This window comes from Entelurus aequoreus, linkage group LG25 (genome assembly GCF_033978785.1).
Source record: "Entelurus aequoreus isolate RoL-2023_Sb linkage group LG25, RoL_Eaeq_v1.1, whole genome shotgun sequence".
Taxonomy (NCBI): Eukaryota; Metazoa; Chordata; class Actinopteri; order Syngnathiformes; family Syngnathidae; genus Entelurus; species Entelurus aequoreus.
Window position 1 is genome coordinate 13591909 of NC_084755.1, and position 25057 is coordinate 13616965.

The 25057-nt window shown below is 43.6% G+C and overlaps 1 protein-coding gene across 1 annotated transcript in view; it reads left to right on the forward strand.

Moving 5' to 3' along the window:
- sdk2a (sidekick cell adhesion molecule 2a) overlaps positions 1-25057 on the forward strand; it is a 405582-nt gene that overhangs the window by 353833 nt on the left and 26692 nt on the right. The window contains exons 35-41 of the mRNA XM_062036709.1: positions 1161-1217; positions 1699-1800; positions 3253-3368; positions 3466-3652; positions 16843-16980; positions 23732-23914; positions 23984-24109. Of these exons, the coding sequence (XP_061892693.1) occupies positions 1161-1217; positions 1699-1800; positions 3253-3368; positions 3466-3652; positions 16843-16980; positions 23732-23914; positions 23984-24109 (909 nt within the window). The remainder of the gene's footprint in view (positions 1-1160; positions 1218-1698; positions 1801-3252; positions 3369-3465; positions 3653-16842; positions 16981-23731; positions 23915-23983; positions 24110-25057) is intronic.

Below are 25057 nucleotides of genomic sequence, written 5' to 3' on the forward strand. Positions count from 1 at the left end.
TAGACTGCAAAGACAAGATATTTAATGTTCGAACTGGAAAAAGTTGTTATTTTTTGCAAATATTAGCTCATTTGGAATTTGATGCCTGCAACATTTTTTCAAAAAAGCTGGCACAAGTGGCAAAAAAGACTGAGAAAGTTGAGGAATGCTCATCAAACACTTATTTGGAACATCCCACAGGTGAACAGGCTAATTGGGAACAGGTGGGTGCCATGATTGGGTATAAAAGCAGCTTCCATGAAATGCTCAGTCATTCACAAACCAGGATGGGGACGAGGGTCACCACTTTGTGAACAAATGCGTGAGCAAATTGTCCAACAGTTTAAGAACAAAAATTTCTCAACCAGCTATTGCAAGGAATTTAGGGCTTTCACCATCTACGGTCCGTAATATCATCAAAAGGTTCAAAGAATCTGGAGAAATCACTCCACGTAAGCGATGATATTAAAGACCTTCGATCCACTGCATCAAAAAGCGACATCGATGTGTAAAGGATATCACCACATGGGCTCAGGAACACTTTAGAAAACCACTGTCAGTAACTACAGTTGGTCGCTACATCTGTAAGTGTAAGTTAAAGCTTTACTATGCAAAGCGAAAGCCATTTATCAACAACACCCAGAAACGCCGCCGGCTTCGCTGGGCCCAAGTTCATCTAAGATGGACTGATGCAAATTGGAAAAGTGTTCTGTGGTCTGACGAGTCCACATTTCAAATTGTTTTTGGAAACTGTGGACGTCGTGTCCTCCGGAACAAAGAGAAAAAGAACCATCTGGATCGTTATAGGCGCAAAGTTGAAAAGCCTGCATCTGTCATGGTATGGGGGTGTATTAGTGCCCAAGACATGGGTAACTTACACATCTGTGAAGGCACCATTAATGCTGAAAGGTACATACAGGTTTTGGAGCAACATAGAGTCTCAGTTCGAACGTTAAGTATCTTGTCTTTGCAGTCTATTCAATTAAATATAGGTTGAAAAGGATTTGCAAATCATTGTATTCTGTTTTTATTTACCATTTACACAACGTGCCAACTTCACCGGTTTTGGGTTTTGTATATGTGTTCTTTTTAGGGGCGGTTATACTTGCTGATTATGAATACTTGTACCGTTACACATTGCTTCTTTAAGTCTTAAAGTGTTCCTTTCCTGCAAACTGCAGCACCTTACAGCGTCAGGAACTTGAGCGAATCCTCCCTCACCCAGTATGAACTTGACAGTAAGTTTTAAATCTCCTTTTATAGTCCCTCACCCCCTCCACTGCACCTCTCTCCATCTGTTTGTGTGTCATCTACTGTATTTTATTCCTCACAGAGCTACAATCGCTCACAACACCTCCCACTCTTGTTGAGCTGCGTATGTGTGTGTGTGTGTGTGTGTGTGTGTGTGTGTGTGTGTGTGTGTGTGTGTGTGTGTGTGTGTGTGTGTGTGTGTGTGAGTGACTTTAATCTCCACAATCTGCCCCGTCATTATGCCCCCGCCCCAAAAGAAAATCTTCCCAGTGTCCCCACAACAACCTCATCCTTTCATCATCCTGTATTCATATTGCCACCCCCTTTTTAGTCGAGAGTGTGATGTCGTCTCGCCACAGGCACTATCACTATCGCAGCGTGTCTCACTAGACTTAACACTTTTGGGGTTTTTTTGCTCTTTTATCTTAACCGTTCTCTCCCGTCTAATGTGGCCTTCTTTCCACACAGATCTGAGTAAACACAAGCGCTACGAGATCCGACTCAGCGTATACAACGCTGTCGGGGAGGGTCCGAGTAGCGTGCCGCAGGAGGTCTTTGTCGGCGAGGCAGGTGTGTGTTCACTCCTTATACATTTAGTAGGAAGGGGATTCACTTGGCCCCATTTGTCGGGGGTTACCTGACACATGAAACGTGATGAACTGGGGAGGGTGCACGATCCTTTTTACCTGCCAGAGTGTTGAATATCTCAAAATGTGTTTTGTGTGGCAATTCCAATTTTGTCCACAGCGTTAGTTGCTATGTAGAGTGGCACTTTCCGTAATTTTCAGCAGACTGTATTGCAAAATTATTTACCCTCCACCTTCCTCTCACGCGAGAGCCACCCAGGAATGCGGGGGTCAGCAACCCGCGGCTCTCACGTACATTTCAACATTTCTGTCAACATATTCATTTTGATAGTAGGCTTTTATAGCTAATATAGACACTTATATCATATGTTACCTTCATTATAACACTTATGTAAGACTTTTAAAGTCAGTTTGTTAGTAGGCTATTAAAGCTAATATAGACACTTATGTCGTGTGTTGCCTTCATTATAACTCTTATATAAGACTTTAAAAGTCATTTTGATAGTAGGCTATTATAGCTAATATAGACACTTACATCATGTGTTGTCTTCATTGTAACACTTATATAAGACTTTTAAAGTCATTTTGATAGTAGGCTAATATAGACACTTACATTATGTGTTGTCTTCATTATAACACTTATATAAGACTTTTAAAGTCATTTTGATAGTAGGCTAATATAGACACTTACATCATGTGTTGCCTTCATTATAACACTTATATAACGACTTTTAAAGTAATTTTGATAGTAGGCTAATATAGTCACTTACATCATGTGTTGTCTTTATTATAGCACTTATATGAGACTTTTAATGTCATTTTGATAGTAGGCTAATATAGACACTTACATCATGTGTTGCCTTCATTATAACACTTATATAACGACTTTTAAAGTAATTTTGATAGTAGGCTAATATAGTCACTTACATCATGTGTTGTCTTTATTATAGCACTTATATGAGACTTTTAAAGTCATTTTGATAGTAGGCTAATATAGACACATCATGTGTTGTCTTCATTATAACACGTATAAAATACTTTTAAAGTCATTTTGATAGTAGGCTAATATAGACACTTACATCATGTGTGGCCTTCATTATAACACTTATATACGACTTTTAAAGTCATTTTAATAGTAGGCTAATATAGACACTTACATCATGTGTTGTCTTAATTATAACACTTATATAAGACTTTTAAAGTCATTTTGATAGTAGGCTGTTACAGCTAATATAGACACTTACGTCATGTGTTGCCTTCATTATAAGACTTATATACGGTTTTTCATTTTTTGCGGCTCCAGACAGATTAGTTTTTTGTATTTTTTGGTCCAATATGGCTCTCTCAACGTTTTGGGTTGCCGACCCCTGCCCTACTGTGTTAAACATCCAGCATGTTATACATCCTCACCTCTCCTTTTTGTAACCTACTATAGTCCCGACTGCGCCGCCCCAGAACGTCGCGGTCCAGTCGTCCACTGCCACCCAACTGGACGTCACATGGGACCCCCCTCCCCTGGATGCACAGAACGGAGACATCCAAGGTTACAAGGTAATCCAATCTTGCTCCGCAATCGGCCAAACTTGCATCATTTCCTCCGCCGCCGCCGCCACCGCCGCCGCATCCTTGAACTCTCTTTTTTCCCCAGATCTATTTCTGGGAGTTTCAGCTGCAGAACGAGACGGAGCGTCTGCGCACGTTGTTCCTGCCCGAGCTGGGGGTCAAGCTGAAAAACTTGACGGGCTACACCACCTACATGATCAGCCTGGCCGCCTTCAACGCGGCAGGGGACGGGCCGCGATCCCTGCCCAGCAGAGGGCGCACTCAGCAAGCAGGTGAGTTCAAACACTGATGACATCTATTAATCAGACAAGAAGCAAGGAATCATCCAGAGACAGAGTTCAATTTAGCTCATGAGGAGACACGTGTTTTGGGCTGTATTCTAGTTACAGATCCAAACTACGTTCTAAAAGTCCAGCCCGCGTGCTTCCTCTATTTATTTGGAAGGTCCCTGTTACTTCACTGAAGCTGTCGCTGAGGGAATGGGGTTAATCTCGACAACTCCAGTTAGACACAATATATGATTATACAAAAATGCAAATGTATTGACGCTGGTGCTATCGCCCCGTCTCTGCTTTGTCTGCGTCCTGGTACCCGATGTTCGGCCTTGGCAGTCAGCAGGCCGAGTCTAGACACAACACTGAAAGACACTTTGCACAGATACAAAAATACCACTTCAGCACAATTGACAATAATTTATAGCAACGGCCCTTCAGCATAAAGTTGTGTGATAATATATACATAATTATTCTAACACTAAAATATCAGCATAAAAGCTTGTTGGATGCAAAGAAGGGACACTATGAAACACAGGCGCCGATCCCGTGGGTGCTTTGGGGCCCAAGCACCCACGTGGGATTGATGTCAACTTTCAATCTTTAAAATAATTTTTGAAAAAACAACCTTTTTGTTGTTAATGTTGTGGCGAGTTTGGTCCGTTTTACATAATAAAACAAGTCACATATAATATAGTCCCTAATTAAGAAAGCCTACCCAAGACACACTGCACACGAGTGAATTAAGTGCACACTTCATCAACAGCCATACATGTCACACTAAAGGTGGCCGTATGAACAATGCCAACACTGTCATAAATATGTGCCATATAGTGAAACCACACTAAACAACGACGACAAACACATCTTGGGAGAATATTTGCACCGCGACACAACATAAACACAACAGGACAAATTCCCAGAATTCCCTGCAGCACCAACTCTTCCGGGACGCTACAATATAAACAAACGGCATGGGTGGATCCACACCTAACATCCACTGTAATGATACCAAGTACAGGAGCGTATCTAGTCGATACTAGTTAAAGTTAAAGTTAAAGTACCAATGATTGTCACACACACACTAGGTGTGGTGAAATTTGTCCTCTGCATTTGACCCATCCCCTTGATCACCCCCTGGGAGGTGAGGGGAGCAGTGGGCAGCAGCGTAGCCGCGCCCGGGAATCATTTTTGGTGATTTAACCCCCAATTCCAACCCTTGATGCTGAGTGCCAAGCAGGGAGGTAATGGGTCCCATTTTTATAGTCTTTGGTATGACCCGCCCGGGGTTTGAACTCACAACCTACCGATCTTAGGGCGGACACTCTAACCACTAGGCCATTGAGTAGGTGGCCTAGTGGTTAGAGTTTACTACTATGATTACATCGATATTTTTTAGCATCACAAAATCTTCTTTCGTTTTTTTTTACATTTATATTATGTTTATAAACTCAGTGGCCTAGTGGTTGGAGTGTCCGCCCTGAGATCGGTAGGTTGTGAGTTCAAACCCCGGCCGAGTCATACCAAAGACTATAAAAATGGGAGCCATTACCTCCCTGCTTGGCACTCAGCATCAAGGGGTTGGAATTGGGGGTTAAATCACCATCATGATACCCGGGCGCGTCCACCGCTGCTGCTCACTGTCCCCTCACCACCCAGGGGGTGATCAAGGGTGATGGGTCAAATGCAGAGAATAATTTCGCCACACCTAGTGTGTACGTGTGACAATCATTGGTACTTTACTTTGAAATATGACACATGAGGACTTTGAATATGACCAATGTATGATCCTGTAACAACTTGGTATCGGATTGATACTTATATTTGTGGTATCATCCAAAACTAATGCAAAGTATCAAAGAAGAGAAGAATAAGTGATTATGACATTTTAACAGAAGTGTAGATAGAACATGTTGAAACAGAAAATAAGCAGATGTTAACAGTAAATGAACAGGTAGATTAATAATTTATTTTCTACCGTTTGTCCTTAATAATGTTGACAAAATAATAGAATGGAAAATGACACAATATGTTACTGCATATGTCAGCAGACTAAATTAGGAGCCTTTGTTTGTTTACTTACTAATTAAAGACAAGTTGTCTTGTATGTTCACTATTTTATTTAAGGACTAAATGACAATAATAATTATATGTTTAATGTACCCTAAGATTTTTTTGCTAAAATACCGACATACGTTTGTGGTCCCCTTTATTTCGAAAAGTACCGAAAAGTACCAAAATATTGGTATCGGGACAACACTAATACACACACACCGAGCACCCAAAGGCAGAAATGTAGATCGGCACCTATGCTATGAAATATGTAAAAGTGTGTTAAAAAAATTACAAAATAGTGCATAGTAAATTAATGCAGATGATTTCAGGTTTAAAAAGCAAAGGAAAAACCTGCAAGGCCATACAAAAAAAGTGCGTCCGTGCGACACCTGCCCGTCCTCGTTGTGTAAAAACACACTGACTGCGGCCTCAGCTCAAGGTCACGCCGCTAATTTATTCGCAACATGTGCCTTCGAAAACAAGAATGGAGCCTTCATCCCGTACAAGATGTAAAACCATCTCTCACTAAGGAGGTGGCATTAGAGATCCTCTCAGCGTCGCCTCGCCAGTAAGCCACAGAGTGATGAATAATAATGAAAAAAAGAAAGCCGCGCTGATTAGCATTTCGCTCCTCAATCATACAAAGCTGCCTTTCTTCGTTAGTTAACGAGAGTCTGTCCCTGGCCACTTCGGTTTTGAGAGCCTTAAAAATAGTGAAAATAATAATGAAGGAGAAACAATAATCATCTTTGACATTTATGCAAATGTGAGGTGTGTTTTTTGCACCTTTTTGTGACAACGGGCCAATCTTAACAAGAAGGCGCGGTGTCACGCGTTTGCCCGAATGAAAGTCGGTGATTAGAGTACCCATTGTTTTGGTTTTTTTGCATTGGTTCTTTTTATTTTACACTTTAATTGCCCCACCTCGGAGAAAAAAATTAATAAATATTTGCTCGTAAAATTATTACTTTTTTATGTAAAATTATTACTTTTTAATGCAAAATTTGTCATAAAAATGTTGACTTTTATCACAATATTGCCAATTTTGGGGTTATTCTTGTAAAATAGTGAAATTTTTTGATTAAACGTATGACTTTTGTTATAATTTTGCCAAGTAAAATTCCCATTATTATTATAATGTTGCCGAAAATGTTTAAGTTTTCTTATAAAATTGTGACTTTTGTCGAGTAAAATTACGACTGTTTTCATAAAATTGCCCAAATTTGACCTTTTCTTGTAAAACTGCGACTGTTATCAAGTAAAATCCCAACTTTTATCATAATATTGCACAAATGTTCAGTTTTTCTCATAAAATGTTGACTTGCGTTGAGTAAAATGATGACTTTTATTCTAAAGATGCCAAAATTCTAAGTTGTACTTGTGAAATTGTGACCTTTTTCTTGTGAAATTCCAACTCATTTTTCACAACAAGCTTTTTTTATATTTGCATAATATGTATATATTATTAATGTTGTCAATACAAATCTTTATATATCTAGAAAGGGTGGTCCTAAAGAGGTAGGCATTTTTCAGACGTCTCAAGAAGGTAACAAATACCAGAATGTGTGTGTGTGCGCGCATGTGCGTGCATGCGTGCGTGCGTGTGTGTGTGTGTGTGCGTGCATGTGTGTGTGTGTGTGTGTGTGTTCTTGTATTTCTATTTCTTGAGACATCAACAAGGAAAAGTACCTTCCATATGAGGAGGTGTGAACAAGTTAGGACATAAATCATGGTCCCAATACGGAAAACCATTGCATCTAATAGAGAATGTCTCATTTGTGCAGCAAAACAGGCCCAGAGCATAATACTACCACCACCATGCTTGACGGTAGGCATAGTGGCCCTGGGATTAAAGGCCTCACCTTTTCTCCTCCAAACATATTGCTGGGTATTGTGGCCAAACAGCTCAATTTTTGTTTCATCTGGCTACAGAACTTTCCACCAGAAGGTCTTATCTTTGTCCATGTGGTGTCAGATGAAACAAAAATAGAGCTGTTTGTGTCAGGCTTGTCCCTGACAGTTTAGTTATGTTTTGGTTTTTTCTCTGTCATTTCCTGTCAGCGCTCTTATTTTGTCTCCCTGAGTACTGCTTCCCCTCACCTGCTGCTGATTGGCACCTGGCCACACCTGGTGTCAATCAGCCAGCTGGTATTTAAACCTGCTTTCCCCTCCAGTCAGTGCTGGATTATTGTCGTTCCGACCTGTCGTGTCGATATCAGTGTAGCTGTATGCGGTAAGCTATATTTTGTAGCTGTTTGTAGCTTACTGTCTTTTTGTTCCTAGTCCCTGTTTGCTGGATCCCTGTTCACTGTTTCCAGTTTGTCCATTACCAGTTCCTGGTTTGTGTCAGGCTGGATTATTATGTCAGAATGTGTTGGTGACGAACCCAAAGATGCAGAGAAGGCGGCAGGCATTGTACGAGAAAACATGATTTAATGTCCAAAATATAAAAAAATAAAGAAAACACACAAACCAGGAACTAGGAATGGACAAACTGGAAACAGTGAACAGGGATCCAGCAAACAGGATCAAAAAGACCGTAAACTACAAACAGCTACAAAAAATAGCTTACCGCATACAGCTCCACTGATATCGACACGACAGGTCGGAACGACAATAATCCAGCACTGACTGGAGGGGAAGGCAGGTTTAAATAGCAGCTGGCTGATTGACAACAGGTGTGGCCAGGTGCCAATCAGCTGCAGGTGAGGGGAAGCAGCACTCAGGGAGACCATCAGGAAATAACCAAAATAAGAGCGCTCACAGGAAATCCATCCATCCATCCATCCATCCATCTTCTTCCGCTTATCCGAGGTCGGGTCGCGGTGGCAGCAGCTTAAGCAGGGAAGCCCAGACTTCCCTCTCCCCAGCCACTTCGTCCAGCTCCTCCCGGGGTATCCCGAGGCGTTCCCAGGCCAGCCGGGAGACATAGTCTTCCCAACGTGTCCTGGGTCTTCCCCGTGGCCTCCTACCGGTCGGACGTGCCCTAAACACCTCCCTAGTGAGGCGTTCGGGTGGCATCCTGACCAGATGCCCGAACCACCCCATCTGGCTCCTCTCGATGTGGAGGAGCAGCGGCTCCACTCCGAGCTCCCCCCGGATGGCAGAGCTTCTCACCCTATCTCTAAGGGAGAGCCCCGCCACCCGGCGGAGGAAACTCATTTCGGCCGCTTGTACCCGTGATCTTGTCCTTTCGGTCATAACCCAAAGCTCATGACCATAGGTGAGGATGGGAACGTAGATCGACCGGTAAATTGAGAGCTTTGCCTTCCGGCTCAGCTCCTTCTTCACCACAACGGATCGATACAGCGTCCGCATTACTGAAGACGCCGCACCGATCCGCCTGTCGATCTCACGATCCACTCTTCCCTCACTCGTGAACAAGACTCCGAGGTACTTGAACTCCTCCACTTGGGGCAGGGTCTCTTCCACAACCCGGAGATGACACTCCACCCTTTTCCGGGCGAGAACCATGGATTCGGACTTGGAGGTGCTGATTCTCATCCCAGTCGCTTCACACTCAGCTGCGAACCGATCCAGCGAGAGCTGAAGATCCTGGCCAGATGAAGCCATCAGGACCACATCATCTGCAAAAAGCAGAGACCTAATCCTGCAGCCACCAAACCAGATCCCCTCAACGCCTTGACTGCGCCTAGAAATTCTGTCCATAAAAGTTATGAACAGAATCAGTGACAAAGGGCAGCCTTGGTGGAGTCCAACCCTCACTGGAAACGTGTCCGACTTACTGCCGGCAATGCGGACCAAACTCTGGCACTGATCATACAGGGAGCGGACCGCCACAATCAGACAGTCCGATACCCCATACTCTCTGAGCACTCCCCACAGGACTTCCCGAGGGACACGGTCGAATGCCTTCTCCAAGTCCACAAAACACATGTAGACTGGTTGGGCAAACTCCCATGCACCCTCAAGGACCCTGCTGAGAGTATAGAGCTGGTCCACAGTTCCACGACCAGGACGAAAACCACACTGTTCCTCCTGAATCCGAGGTTCGACTATCCGGCGTAGCCTCCTCTCCAGCACACCTGAATAGACCTTACCGGGAAGGCTGAGGAGTGTGATCCCACGATAGTTAGAACACACCCTCCGGTTCCCCTTCTTAAAGAGAGGAACCACCACCCCGGTCTGCCAATCCAGAGGTACCGCCCCCGATGTCCACGCGATGCTGCAGAGTCTTGTCAACCAAGACAGCCCCACAGCATCCAGAGCCTTAAGGAACTCCGGGCGGATCTCATCCACCCCCGGGGCCTTGCCACCGAGGAGCTTTTTAACTACCTCAGCAACCTCAGCCCCAGAAATAGGAGAGCCCACCACAGATTCCCCAGGCACTGTTTCCTCATAGGAAGACGTGTTGGTGGGATTGAGGAGGTCTTCGAAGTATTCCCTCAACCGATCCACAACATCCGCAGTCGAGGTCAGCAGAACACCATCCTCACCGTACACGGTGTTGATAGTGCACTGCTTCCCCTTCCTGAGGCGGCGGATGGTGGTCCAGAATCGCTTCGAAGCCGTCCGGAAGTCGTTTTCCATGGCTTCCCCGAACTCCTCCCATGTCCGAGTTTTTGCCTCTGCGACCGCCGAAGCCGCACACCGCTTGGCCTGTCGGTACCTGTCCGCTGCCTCAGGAGTCCTATGAGCCAAAAGAACCCGATAGGACTCCTTCTTCAGCTTGACGGCATCCCTCACCGCCGGTGTCCACCAACGGGTTCTAGGATTACCGCCACGACAGGCACCAACTACCTTGCAGCCACAGCTCCTATCAGCCGCCTCGACAATAGAGGTGCGGAACATGGTCCATTCGGACTCAATGTCCAGCACCTCCCTCGTGACATGTTCAAAGTTCTTCCGGAGGTGGGAATTGAAACTCTCTCTGACAGGAGACTCTGCCAGACGTTCCCAGCAAACCCTCACAATGCGTTTGGGCCTGCCAGGTCTGTCCGGCATCCTCCCCCACCATCGCAGCCAACTCACCACCAGGTGGTAGAAAGCTCCGCCCCTCTCTTCACCCGAGTGTCTAAAACATGAGGCCGCAAATCCGACGACACAACTACAAAGTCGATCATGGAACTGCGGCCTAGGGTGTCCTGGTGCCAAGTGCACATATGGACACCCTTATGTTTGAACATGGTGTTCGTTATGGACAGTCTGTGACGGGCACAAAAGTCCAATAACAAAACACCGCTCGGGTTCAGATCCGGGAAGCCATTCTTCCCAATCACGCCTCTCCAGGTTTCACTGTCGCCGCCAACATGAGCATTGAAGTCCCCCAGTAGAACGAGGGAATCACCCGGGGGAGCACTCTCAAGTACTCCCTCGAGTGAATCCAAAAAGGGTGGGTACTCTGAGCTGCGGTTTGGCGCGTAAGCGCAAACCACAGTCAGGACCCGTTCCCCCACCCGAAGGCGGAGGGAGGCTACCCTCTCGTCCACCGGGTTGAACTCCAATATGCAGGCTCTGAGCCGGGGGGCAACAAGAATTGCCACCCCAGCCCGTCGCCTCTCACTGCCGGCAACGCCAGAGTAGAAGAGAGTCCAGCCCCTCTCGAGAGAACTGGTTCCAGAGCCCTTGCTGTGCGTCGAAGTGAGTCCGACTATGTCTAGTCTGAACTTCTCCACCTCGCGCACTAGCTCAGGCTCCTTCCCCCCCAGCGAGGTGACGTTCCACGTCCCAAGAGCTAGTTTCTGTAGCCGAGGATGGGACCGCCAAGTGCCCTGCCTTCGGCTGCCGCCCAGCTCACATCGCACCCGACCTCTATGACCCCTGCTATGGGTGGTGAGCCCATTGGAGGGGGAACCCACGTTGCCTCTTCGGGCTGTGCCCGGCCGGCCCCCATGGGGACAGGCCCGGCCACCAGGCGCTCGCCATCGTGCCCCACCTCCGGGCCTGGCTCCAGAGGGGGGCCCCGGTGACCCGCGTCCGGGCGAGGGAAATCTGGGTCCATAGTTTTTATTTCTCACAGGAAATGACAGAGGAAAAACCAAAACATAGCTAAACTCTCAGGGACAAGCCTGACAGTTTGGCCATAATACAGGCATAATAGTAGCCTGATTGGCAAATGCAACCAGGTATGGGAAACGAGCGCTCAGGGAGGAATGGAACCAAAATAAGAGCGTTGACAGGAAATAAACACAAACAGGGGAACACCCAAACATAACCAAACTGTCAGTGACAAGCCTGACAATCTGACCCGTTAGATTTTGCCCAAAGTTGACTACGGGCAAGACAGTTTACAAAAAAGTTGTCACGACGTAGTTTTCGCTTACTGCGGGGTCGTTCTCCCAGGAAGGCAAACGGACGACTCCGGACAGGACTTGCAGGTAGGAACATGATTTAATTTTAAGAAACAATCAACAAGGTACAAAACAGAAAACAACCCGTAGGCAAGCGTGTCTATCGCACGCGGAAGCTAAGGCAAAAACGTAGGACATGAAACTATAGACATGAACCTCACGAAACTGTGGCATGAAACAAACACGAAACTGTGGCATGAAACAACTAGCATTAACTATGGCATAGAACAAACACGAAACTGTGGCATGAAACCAATAATGACGCCAGGACGACTGAATGGCAAAGGCAGGCTTAAATAGTCCTCTGATTAGAAGCAGGTGCGCGTCCCCAACACCAGAGGCAGGTGAAAATCATAAGTAGCCATGGTAACTAAAACAAACTCAGGTGTCAAACAGGAACTAAAAGAGTCCAAAACTAACAGAACATAACAAAAACATGATCCGGACCACGGATCATGACAAAGGTAAAGTTAAAGTACCAATGATTGTCACACACACACACACTAGGTGTGGCGAAATTATTCTCTGCATTTGACCCATCACCCTTGATTACCCCCTGGGAGGTGAGGGGAGCAGTGAGCAGCAGTAGTGGCCACGCCCGGGAATCATTTTTGGGGATTTAACCTCCAATTCCAACCCCTTGATGCTGAGTACCAAGCAGGGAGGTAATGGCTCCCATTTTTATAGTCTTTGGTATGACTCGGCCGGGGTTTGAACTCACAACCTACCGATCTCAGGGCGGACCCTCCAACCACTAGGCCACTGAGCAATTTAGAGTTTTTTGAAGAGCACATGATAACTGTGATTCTTTCAAATAAACAGACCTCATTTGCGACTTTTTCCACTTCAAAGAAAAAGGCTAAACACTCGCAAAAAAAACAAATAAAAACCGGTAGAGATTGAGTAGTTTAATGAGGTGAATTGTTATAATCCTGCTTTGACTGTCAAAGGTGTTTGGTAATGTAACACGTGAGTGACATTACCAGCTGTACCAATGATTTTACTATTTTGTTACACCTCGTGCACAAGTTAATAGCGGCTTCAGCTCCGGAAAATTAAATTTGACTATCCGAGGAAGTAATATATTCGTATGTGAACCTGTGGAAGGTTCATTACCGATGCCAGAGGGGAGCAGTGAGGTAGGTCTCCTGCCAGGGTGACCTGGTTGATGGTACACCTCCGGGCCGACGGGCTTCGGCCATTGCACGGCGAGCTCAGTGTCCAAAGGTGGGCACCTTTTATCTCAGAAAATCCTCCCAACTTGAGGGGTTTTCAAAGTCCAACTGATTCGACTGCGAAGTTGCCAAACAGACTCCTCCAGATTGAGTCATCCACTATTCCATAAAACACCCGTAGTAAAAAGTAAAATAAAATGTGACGTGAGTCACCTTTGAATTGTGGATTCAAAGCGAGTGTTTGAATTAGTGATGGGTAAATGACGCCTTTAGAGAGTGTGTGGAAACACTCTATAGCTGTACTGACACTGCACTGATATTATGGGTGTACAGCTCTGGTAATGGGTACATTCGCACCCACCTGTACAAATGTACTTCAAAATGTAACAATCAAAATAAATATGACTTTTTTTTTGTTTACTAGGGCATGCATATATATGCATTAGTTTGACTATTTAAAATCAACGATGATAAAAAGGAGATGCTTGGAAATAGCATAAAAATGCCCCAAAAACTTGGAAAAACGCGATCATAGCGTTACTTTTTGGTGTAACTATCATGAGCGTTCTGTTCAGGAATATTTCTTTTATATTTTGATAAATCATCTTATTTATGTATTACTAAATTTAAATAGGTATTGATCAATCTTTAAGCTGTGTGTATTTGATTTCAGTTTGCTTTTGACATCTTATTTAGAATTGTAGTTGAAACTTTTACAACCAGGTGTTGCGCTCATGATGGCGTAACCAAACTAGATTTCATTTAACGATCTTATTTTGAATATTTATTCCCTTTTTTACATTTAGTGTATTTAAATATTCATTTATAAACATTGAATACATTTCAAATATCAATAAAATTCAATTGCCTTCATCTTATAGGGTAATGTTTAGTTACACCAAGTAACACTAAGCTTCATCACTTTGACTTGTAAATATCTCTAATTCTGGTGGTGTTTTATGCTTTTTTCTTTTTGGAACATGTACTATACATATAATACAATAAAGTCCCATATAAAATTATGTTTCTAGCAATACTTTAACTTTGCCTTTGAAAGTAACACTCCAATGTCCATTAGTGGAGCTGTACACATGGTGTTTCACAAAGATTATCTGCTGTGGTAAAACATCACTACGTTTGACCTGCAAAAATATTAATAGTTATAATTTCAAAACAAACAGTTATGCTGAAAAAAAATATTAAAATGCACAATTCAATGAGCCAAATAGTAAACAAGAAAAGAACATATTTACTTTATTTTCTATAAGATAAGATAAAATGATCCCTCACTTTGAAAATGTCTCCTTTTTATTTGTTCCATTCAGGGTTTGCTTTTCTTCGGTTTTTTTGGATAGAGCATGGTGACGACAACGCGGCACGTCACGTCTTCGACATATGTCAGCAGCTAAATTAGGAGCCTTTGTTTGTTTACTTACTAATAAAAGACAAGTTGTCTAGTATGTTCACTATATTATTTAAGGCCAAAATTGTATACCGTATTTTTCGGAGTATAAGTCGCTCAGGAGTATAAGTCGCACTGGCCGAAAATGCATAATAAAGAAGGAAAAAAACATATATAAGTCGCACTGGAGCAGGGGTCGGCAACCCGCGGCTCTAGAGCCGCATGCGGCTCTTTAGCGCCGCCCTAGTGGCTCTCTGGAGCTTTTTCAAAAATGTATGAAAAATATAAAAAGATGAGCGGAAAAAAATATATTTTTTGTTCTAATATGGTTTCTGTAGGAGGACAAACATGACACAAACGTACCTAATTGTTATAAAGCACACTGTTTATATTAAACATGCTTCACTGATTCGAGTATTTGGCGAGCGCCGTTTTGTCCTACTAATTTTGGCGGTCCTTGAACTCACCTTAGCTTGTTTACATGTATAACTTTCTCCGACTTTCTAGGACGTGTCTTATGCCACTTCTTTTTCTGTCTCATTTTGTCCACCAAACTTTTAAAATTGTGCATGAATGCACAAAGGTGAGTTTTGTTGATGTTATTGACTTGTGTGGAGTGCTAATCAGACATATTTGGTCACTGAATGACTGCAAGCTAATCGATGCTAACATGCTATTTAGGCTAGCTATGTGTACATATTGCATCATTATGCCTCATTTGTAGCTATATTTGAGCTCATTTAGTTTCTTTTAAGTCCTCTTAATTCAATTTATAGCTCATGACACAGTAAGACACACAATCTGTATGTAATATGGCTTTTAATTTTTTGCGGCTCCAGACAGATTTGTTTTTGTATTTTTGGTCCCAATATGGCTCTTTCAACATTTTGGGTTGCCGACCCCTGCACTGGAGTATAAGTTGCATTTTTTGGGGACATTTATTTGATAAAACCCAACACCAAGAATAGACATTTGAAAGGCAATTTAAAATAAATAAAGAATAGTGAACAACAGGCTGAATAAGCGTATGTTATATGAGGCATAAATAACCAACTGAGAACGTGCCTGGTATGTTAACGTAACATATTATGGTAAGAGTCATTCAAATAACTATAACATATAGAACATGCTATACGTTTACCAAACAATCTGTCACTCCTAATCGCTAAATCCCATGAAATCTTATACGTCTAGTCTCTTACGTGAATGAGCTAAATAATATTATTTGATATTTAACGGTAATGTGTTAATAAGTTCACACATAAGTCGCTCCTGAGTAACATGCTTCCATCTGTTGAAAAGCTCTATGGAGATGATGATTTCATTTTCCAGCTTGATCTGGCACCTGCCCACAGTGCCAAAACCACCAGTAACTGGTGTGCTGACCATGGCATTACTGTCCTCGATTGGCCTGCCAACTCCCCTGACCTGAACCCCATAGAGAATTTGTGGGGTATTGTGAAGAAGAAGCTGAAAGACACCAGACCCAATAATGCAAATGAGCTAAAGGTCGCTATTGAAGCATCCTGGGCATCCATAACACCTCAGCAATGCCACAGGATGATTGCCTCCATGCCACGCCGCATTGATGCAGTAATCCGTGTAAAAGGATTCCTAACCAAGTACTGAGTGCATTAATTGACATTTTCAAATGTTTGATTTTGTTTTGCTGTTATAAATCTTTTTTTTTTACTTGGTCTGAGGAAATATTCAAATTTTTTGAGATCGGATTTTTTAGTTTTCTTAAGCTGTATGCCATAATCGGCAATATTAAAATAATAAAAGGCTTGCAATATTTCAGTTGATGTGTAATGAATCCAGAATGTATGACATTTTTGTTTTTTAAATTGAATTACAGAAAATAAAAACGTCATCACAATATTCTAATTTTCTGAGACAATCCTGTAAGTCGCACCCAAACTATGAAAAAAACTGCGACTTATAGTCCGAAAAATATGGAGTTGTAATATACTGTACATCTATTTACAAGTTTATTGGTGTGTTCAGTGCGACGGGCAAAAGTTAAGTCGGTGAAAATGCGGTAGTTTATAAATTAATTATGGTTTCTGTGCGGCCCGGTAGCAAATACGTCACGGACCGGTACCGGTCCCCACACCGTTGGTTGGGGCTTACTGTCCTATAGGACAATTTGTTAAGATCATGTCCTACCCTTAAAGGTCATATTGTGTAATCCTGCAAGAATGTCTCCATTTTTACACCATTACCGTCGTTTCTGCCTCTTAACAGCTCCCACCGCCCCCGGCTTCATCCACTTCAGTGAGCTGACCACCACCTCCGTCAACGTGTCCTGGGGAGAGCCCAAGCAGGCCAACGGCATCGTGGAAGGCTACCGTCTGGTTTACGAGCCATGCACGCCAGTCGACGGTGAGAACGGGGGTGGGGGCCTCGTTACCCTTCCCTGCACACTGTGATTTACCACCTTTCTAGCCCGGGGAGGGTCAACGTGTTCGTTTGAAACTCATCTTTTGCAGACAGATAGCACATGCAGCGTTTATGACACGGGCTGGGAAAATATGACAGCGCGGAATGATGATGTGGTCTCGTAAAAGTACACGTGTAGAGGATATATCATGTGCGGCTTGCTCTCAGTGAGAGGAACATGACTAATGGCTGCCTAAGTGTTGGTGTCTGCAGCAGATTGTTAAGTAATGGGGGGGGGGGGGGCAGAGGTGAATGCTGAGCTCAGGTTGCTACGGTCTCTCTGCTAATTGTCTCCAAGCAAAGGCTTGAAATTTCTATGGGTGTCTTTCTATAACCCGTCATTATTATTATCATTATTATTATTATTTTAAAGGCCTACTGAAATCCACTACTACCGACCACGCAGTCTGATAGTTTATATATCAATGATGAAATCTTAACATTGCAACACACGCCAATACGGCCGGGTTAGATTACTAAAGTGCAATTTTAAATTTTGCGCGAAATATCCTGCTGAAAACGTCTCGGTATGATGACGCCTGCGCGTGACGTCACGGATTGTAGCGGACATTTTTGGACAGCATTGTGGCCAGCTATTAAGTCGTCTGTTTTCATCGTAAAATTCCACAGTATTCTGGACATCTGTGTTGGTGAATCTTTTGCAATTTGTTCAATGAACAATGGAGACAGCAAAGAAGAAAGCTGTAGGTGGGGAGCGGTGTATTTCGGACGGCTGCAGCAACACAAACACGTAGCCGGTGTTTCATTGTTTACATTCCCGAGAGATGACAGTCAAGCTTTACCATTGGCCTGTGGAGAACTGGGACAACAGAGACTCTTACCAGGAGGACTTTGAGTTGAATACGCAGACGTGGTACCGTGAGTACGCAACCAGAATGTTGCCATAAGCATTTTGTTTAATTTGTATGTGTAACGCAGTACGCAGCTGCGGCTTCCAAACATTTGATCGCTTGCCCGTACGTGCGTGCCGCTATGTGCATGTCACGTACGTAACTTTGGGGAAATATATGTGCTGTATGAACTTTGGGGAGGTGAACGGTACTTTGAGCTGTGGGATTGAGTGTGTTGTGCGGGTGTTTGATTTGTATTGGCGGGTTATATGGACGGGAGGGGAGGAGGTGTTTGTTATGCGGGATTAATTTGTGGCATATTAAATATAAGCCTGGTTGTGTTGTGGCTAATAGAGTATATATATGTCTTGTGTTTATTTACTGTTTTAGTCATTCCCAGCTGAATATCAGGTCCCACCCGCCTCTCACAACATCTTCCCTATCTGAATCGCTTCCACTGCCCTCTAGTCCTTCACTCTCACTTTCCTCATCCACGAATCTTTCATCCTCGCTCAAATTAATGGGGAAATCGTGGCTTTCTCGGTCCGAATCGCTCTCGCTGCTTGTGGCCATGATTGTAAACAATGTGCAGATGTGAGGAGCTCCACAACCTGTGACGTCACGCGCATATCGTCTGCTACTTTATCGTTGATGTTCTGTACTAAATCCTTTCAGCAAAAATATGGCAATATCGCGAAATGATCAAGTATGACACATAGAATGGACCTGATATCCCCGCTTAAATAAGAAAATCGCATTTCAGTAGGCCTTTAAAGTGCTGATTGGGGGTGGCAATATGACTATAATTTCCTAACTGACTTGGAGCAAAAATGAAAGGTTTTCTAGTTTAATTAATTTAATTGGTAATGGTAGCATCTGGGGCAGCACGGTGGCACAGGGGTCCTGAGTTCAATCCCGGGCTCCGGATCTTTCTGTTTGGAGTTTGCATGTTCTCCCCGCGACTGGGTACTCAATGTTTATCAATCAATGTTTACTTATATAGCCCTAAATCACGAGTGTCTCAAAGGGCTGCACAAGCCACAACATACTCCGGCTTCCTCCCACCTTCAAAGACATGCACCTGGGGATAGGTTGATTGGCAACACTAAAAATGTGGCCCTAGCGTGTGAATGTGAGTGTGAATGTTGTCAATATGTGAGCATCAGCGGTGGCTGCGCCCGGGAATAATTTTTGGTGATTTAACCCCCAATTCCAACTCCTTGATGCTGAGTGCCAAACAGGGAGGCAAAGGGTGCCATTTTTATAGTCTTTGGTATGACTCGGCCGGGGTTTGAACTCACAACCTACCGATCTCAGATCTCAAAACGAACCTCATTAAAATAATATTAGAGGACACCATAATTGATTAATTGCATTTGTTTTAATCAGCCCTTTAAGTCTTTTAGCAGCTACGAAATTATGAAAGGATGTTGCTGAATAGACGACGTGTGTATTTTTGTTCTTTTTCTGACCGTCCAAATATGTTGAAACATACACGTGCAGAGGATTCTCATCTGTCTTTGCGGCGCGATTAATAATTCACAGCCGTGTGCAAAACTGTGTCACTTTGCACGCCATTTTCAAACGTGCTAAATAAAATGGAAAATAGTGCTCCCAAAATAGTGAAGTGTGAACTGTGAAGTGAAGTTTGAAGTGTTCATTGTTCCCCCTTAGAATGCCAGGATACCTGTGGGAGGGGGTGTCAGGTTCAAACACTGATGACATCTATTAAACAGACAAGAAGCAAGGAACCATGCAGAGACAGAGTTCAATTTAGCTCATGAGGAGAACGCATGGAGCTGCACACTTAGTCACAGTCTCGCCCTACGCTCTAAGGTACAGCTCCCGCGACCCTTAATGTATTCAGGAGTTCCCCAGTCAACATCACTGAGGCCGCCTCTAAAAGGAGTGGTCACATATATCATGCAAAGCAGGTCCAGTACGCACAATACGTGACGGAATGTCCTGGGGGCCTTGTGATTTTGTCTTGTCTCTGCTTCGTCTGCGTGCTGTCGTCTTATCTTCGTTGAGGTCCTTGAAGTCCTTGGCTGTTAGCTGGCTAAAACAAAGATAACATCTGCGGCTGAGGCCACCCCTCAGACAAGAAGTTTCGTCCTTGCACAGATACAAAAGTCTAAGTTGAGCACAATAGCTAATAACTATAGCAACGGACTTTAAGCATACTAAAGTTGTGTGATAATGTATATACATGATTATTCTAACAGTGGGGGCAAAATTCCCCAAAAAAGTGCAGTTCCTCTTTAAAGCCTAAAGCAAGGGTGTTGTTGATTTTAGCCCACCAAAGGGTGGCTTCCCAAATGTAGTACGTATTCACAGTGTCCTCTTTCAAGCTCCCACAATCCTTGACGATACGTCCACAAAGCAAACCGATTTTATGGATGGTGACGATCTCCACTACCTTTTTATATGGCGGTATGGGGCTAACAAACTTCTCACTCACAGTGCTGCTGTACGCTGAAAATCGCTGTTTAGGCCCACGGCCCATTGGCACATTTTCACTCTGGCTCACGGAGGCAAAAAGTTTGGCCCAAAGTATTTATGTTCTGTCCAAATTTTGGGATGAAGTCAATTATATTCAATGCATGCGCGTGTACAGACCAGAGTAATGAAAGCCGAGCAAAGTCGACATGTTGTAGGAAAGTTTAACGTCTAATTGTGACAAATGTAGACATTTAGTTATCTTAAACAACTGATAAGATAAGCTTGCCGGTGGTGTTCTTGTTATGTTTTGGTGTGGAAAAATATAACATTATGCACATTCCAAACTGCTTGTTGTACAGCATGGACAAAACATGTAAACCGGATTATAATGCGCATTAATGGGGTCATATTATGATTTTTTTTCTCAATTTAAAACACAGTATTGTGGTCCACATAACATGTAATGGTGGTTCTTTAGTGAAAGTGGCGCACATTTTCAGGACTTATGCAGATCCCAAATACACATCAGCAGGTACCAGAAGGTAAGAAAAGTTGCTTTTGCATAATATTGCGAAACTCAACCCCAGGTAATATGTCTGCTAATAGGTGCCATGTTGCGGTCCTTATACACGCACCATTATACAATATTATGGTATGTTTAGTGCGGCTTCATAGCTTACCGAAATCGTACTTAAAAAATGTTGACAGATTTCTGAGCGCCGCGTGTGATGTTCTATATTCCCAATGCAACATGTAATGTTTTGGTGTTGTTCACCGCTGTCATATTGCAGTCTACACGTATCTCTTATGTGTGACTGCCATCTACTGGCCACACTTATCATTACACCGTGTACCGAATAAAATTGCTTCGAGGTCAGTAAGCACAACCAGAATTATGCCTTACATTAGGCGCACCGGGTTATAAGGCTGAGGAAGTTGCCCTCCAGGGGGTTCTTCGGACCACCAAGCACTGACATGACAGCCCGGTTCAGGTTCACAATACAGTTTTATTTTTCAATAAAGTCTGTCCCTTGCTTTCCAGCTATTGTTTTTGTGTCCGTCTCAGGCTCGCTCTCGCTCTTACTCCAGCTCCCCCTCCAACTCCACCCGGCTGCTGCCTTTTAACAGAGCGACAGGTGATTAGATAACCAGGCCCTGGTGGGCCATCTACGCACCTGTCGCTGATCTCGAAGCCGGTCTTGGCACACCCCGCTTCGCTGCAGGTCTGCAGGCCACGCCCCCTCCACAAAGGCGCACTGTCGATTTTTGAGAAAATGAAAGGATTTTAAGTGCGCCTTATAGTCCGAAAAATACGGTAATTCAAGTATTTCAAACCAAAAATGTAGTCCGCTGTTTTAAATACACAGCTTTTTATATTGTGCTATAGATTTCACCAAAAAAAGCCTCTAAAATATATATTTTTAAAGAGAATGGCAAATCGAGACAACACTACCAACACACTTTCACTTACATATTTGTAATGTCTGCCTGACTTGTTGCTGTCTATGTGCCAAACTCGGGCCAAACTTGTGATTTAGACTGAGACTGAGGCACCCCGTTAAGTCCTCACCTTGTTGGCAGTTGTTTTTCATAATGCAATTTATGTAACTGAGGTAGGGTTGTACGGTATACCGGTATTAGTATAGTACCACGATACTAATGAATCGTATTCGATACTATACCGCCTCTGAAAAGTACTGGTCGCGCACAATCACGGAGTACTTACAAGCAGACTAGCATGTTCGGCAGCGCACAATCACGGAGTACTTACAGGCAGAAACAGTTTGTAGACAGAAAAGGGAGAACGGACGCATTTTGGCTTAAAAACCAACGATATAGGTGAAGTTATAACACTGAAACGCCCTCAGGAAGAGGTGCTTTAAGACATGGCTAGCTAGCTGGCGGCTAAAGTCCAGCCGCAGTCGGCAGTGTTTTAGCTACTTCTAAATCACTAATCCTTGCCTCCATGGCGACAAATAATGTAAGTTTCTTACAAGTATCATCCCTGCAGGACGAGGAATAGCTAAACATGCTTCACTACACACCGTAGCTCACCGGCGTCAAAATGTAAACAAACGTAATGATACCAAGTACAGGAGTGTATCTAGTCGATGCTACTATGATTACGTCAACGTTTTTTGGCATCACAACATCTTCTTTCAATGTTTTATTTATTTCTATGACGTTTATAAACTCAGGAAATATGTCCCTGGACACAATGTATGATCCTGTAACGACTTAGTATCGGATCGATACCCAAATTTGTGGTATCATCCAAAACTAATGTAAAGCATCCAAACAACAGAAGAATAAGTGATAATTACATTTTAACAGAAGTGTAGATAGAACATGTTAAAAGAGAAAGTAAGCAGATATTAACAGTAAATGAACAAGTAGATTAATAATTAGTTTTCTACCACTTGTCCTTAATAATTTTGACAAAATAATAGAATGGAAAATGACACAATACGTTACTGCATATGTCAGCAGCTAAATTAGGAGCCTTTGTTTGTTTACTTACTACTAAAAGACAAGTTTTCTAGTATGTTCACTATTTTATTTAAGGACAAACATGCAATAATAAACATATGTTTAATATACCCTAAGATTTTTTTGTTCAAATAAAGCCAATAATGCCATTTTTTGTGGTCCCCTTTATTTAGAAAAGTACCAAAAAGTTTTGAAATAATTTGAGTACCGGTACCAAAATATTGGTATAGGGACAACACTAAACTGAGGTGTAGCTTGTATAATTCAGATAAAATCAGTAGTCATTGGTTCAGCTTCTTTAGTTATACTAGTGATGCGCCTCAAACCTACCTACTCAGTGGCCTAGTGGTTAGAGTGTCCGCCCTGAGATCGGTAGGTTGTGAGTTCAAACCCCGGCCGAGTCATACCAAAGACTATAAAAATGGGACCCATTACCTCCCTGTTTGACACTCAGCATCAAGGGTTGGAATTGGGGGTTAAATCACCAAAAATGATTCCCGGGCGTGGCCACCGCTGCTGCCCACTGCTCCCCTCACCTCCCAGGGGGTGAACAAGGGGATGGGTGAAATGCAGAGGACAAATTTCACCACACCTAGTGTGTGTGTGACAATCATTGCTACTTTAACTTTACCTTGGAAGTTCCATTTTAGGTCCCCTCTTTGTATCATTTGGTCTATTCAACTGTTGGGCCACGAGTTCAGTTTAAAAAAACGTATGAGAGACTAACTTTTTTGCAGCAGATTCTTAAAAAAAGAAAACACTCGAGTACCTTCATAGAGATGATCTTTGACCAGCTTTTGTGCACTCGGTCCTTCAAACCGAGCCCTGCATGACAGATGTCAACGCACCCTGAAGTGTGTTTAAATCCTACATCTTGCAGAATGCAGCTATCTAGAGTCTTTTCTGTACAGACTCCTCTCCTCGCACTCCAGGTGTCAGTAAGATAGTGACTGTGGACGTCAAAGGCGGCGCCCCCTTGTGGATGAAGATCAAGGACCTCTCCGACGGCGCCACCTACAACTTCCGCATCCGGGCCAAAACGCTCACCTACGGACCTGAGGTGGAGGCCAACATCACCACGGGGCCAGGAGAAGGTCTGAAAAGTCCTGGTACGGTAACTTGTTGACATATCACTATTTAACCTTTCGGACCTTACCCCACAGGAGCCCCAGGCCCTCCCGGGGAGCCCTTTATTTCTCGCTACGGCTCCGCACTGACCCTGCACTGGACCAGCGGCGATCCGGGCCGTGCACCCATCACGAGATACGTCATTGAAGCCAGACCGTCTGGTGAGCCACAAATTCAAACTACATGTACAGTCGCGATCTAAAGTTGACATACACTTGTAAAGAACACGATGTCATGGCTGTCTTGAGTTTCTTGCTGTCTTGAGAAACCACATAACTTTCCTCCAAAAGGTCTTATCTTTGTCCATGTGATGTCAGATGAAACAAAAATTGAGCTGTTTGGCCACAATACCCAGCAATATGTTTGAAGGAGAAAAGGTGGAGGCCTTTAATCCCAGGAACACTATGCCTACTGTCAAGCATGGTGGTGGTAATATTATGCTCTGGGCCTGTTTTGCTGCCAATGGAACTGGTGCGTTACAGAGAGTAAATGGGACAATGAAAAAGGGAGGATTACCTCCAAATTCTTCAGGACAACCTAAAATCATCAGCCTGGAGGTTGGGTCTTGGGCGCAGTTGGGTGTTCCAACAGGACAATGACCCCAAACACACGTCAAAAGCTGACAAAAATGACTAAATCAGGCTAGAATCAAGGTTTTAAAATTGCCTTCCTAAAGTCCTGACTTAAACCCCATTGAGAATATGTGGACAATGCTGAAGAAACAAGTCCATGTCAGAAAACCAACACATTTAGCTGAAATGCACCGATTTTGTCAAGAGGAGTGGTCAAAAATTCAAAAGGAAAAAGGAGAAGCTTATCGACAGCGGTGTCGGCACGGACTACAAAGGCGAACTAGCGTAAATTTTCAGGACTTATGCCAATCCCAAATTCTTCAAGACAAACTAAAATCGTCAGCCCGGAGGTTGGGTCTTGGGCGCAGTTGGGTGTTCCAACAGGACAATCACCCCAAACACACGTCCAAAGTGGTAAAGGAATGGCTAAATGAGCATACTTGCCAACCTTGAGACCTCCGGGAGATGGGGTGGGGGATTTAGTGGTAGCGGTTGGTGTATATTGTAGCGCAGGGGTCCCCAAACTTTTTGACTCAG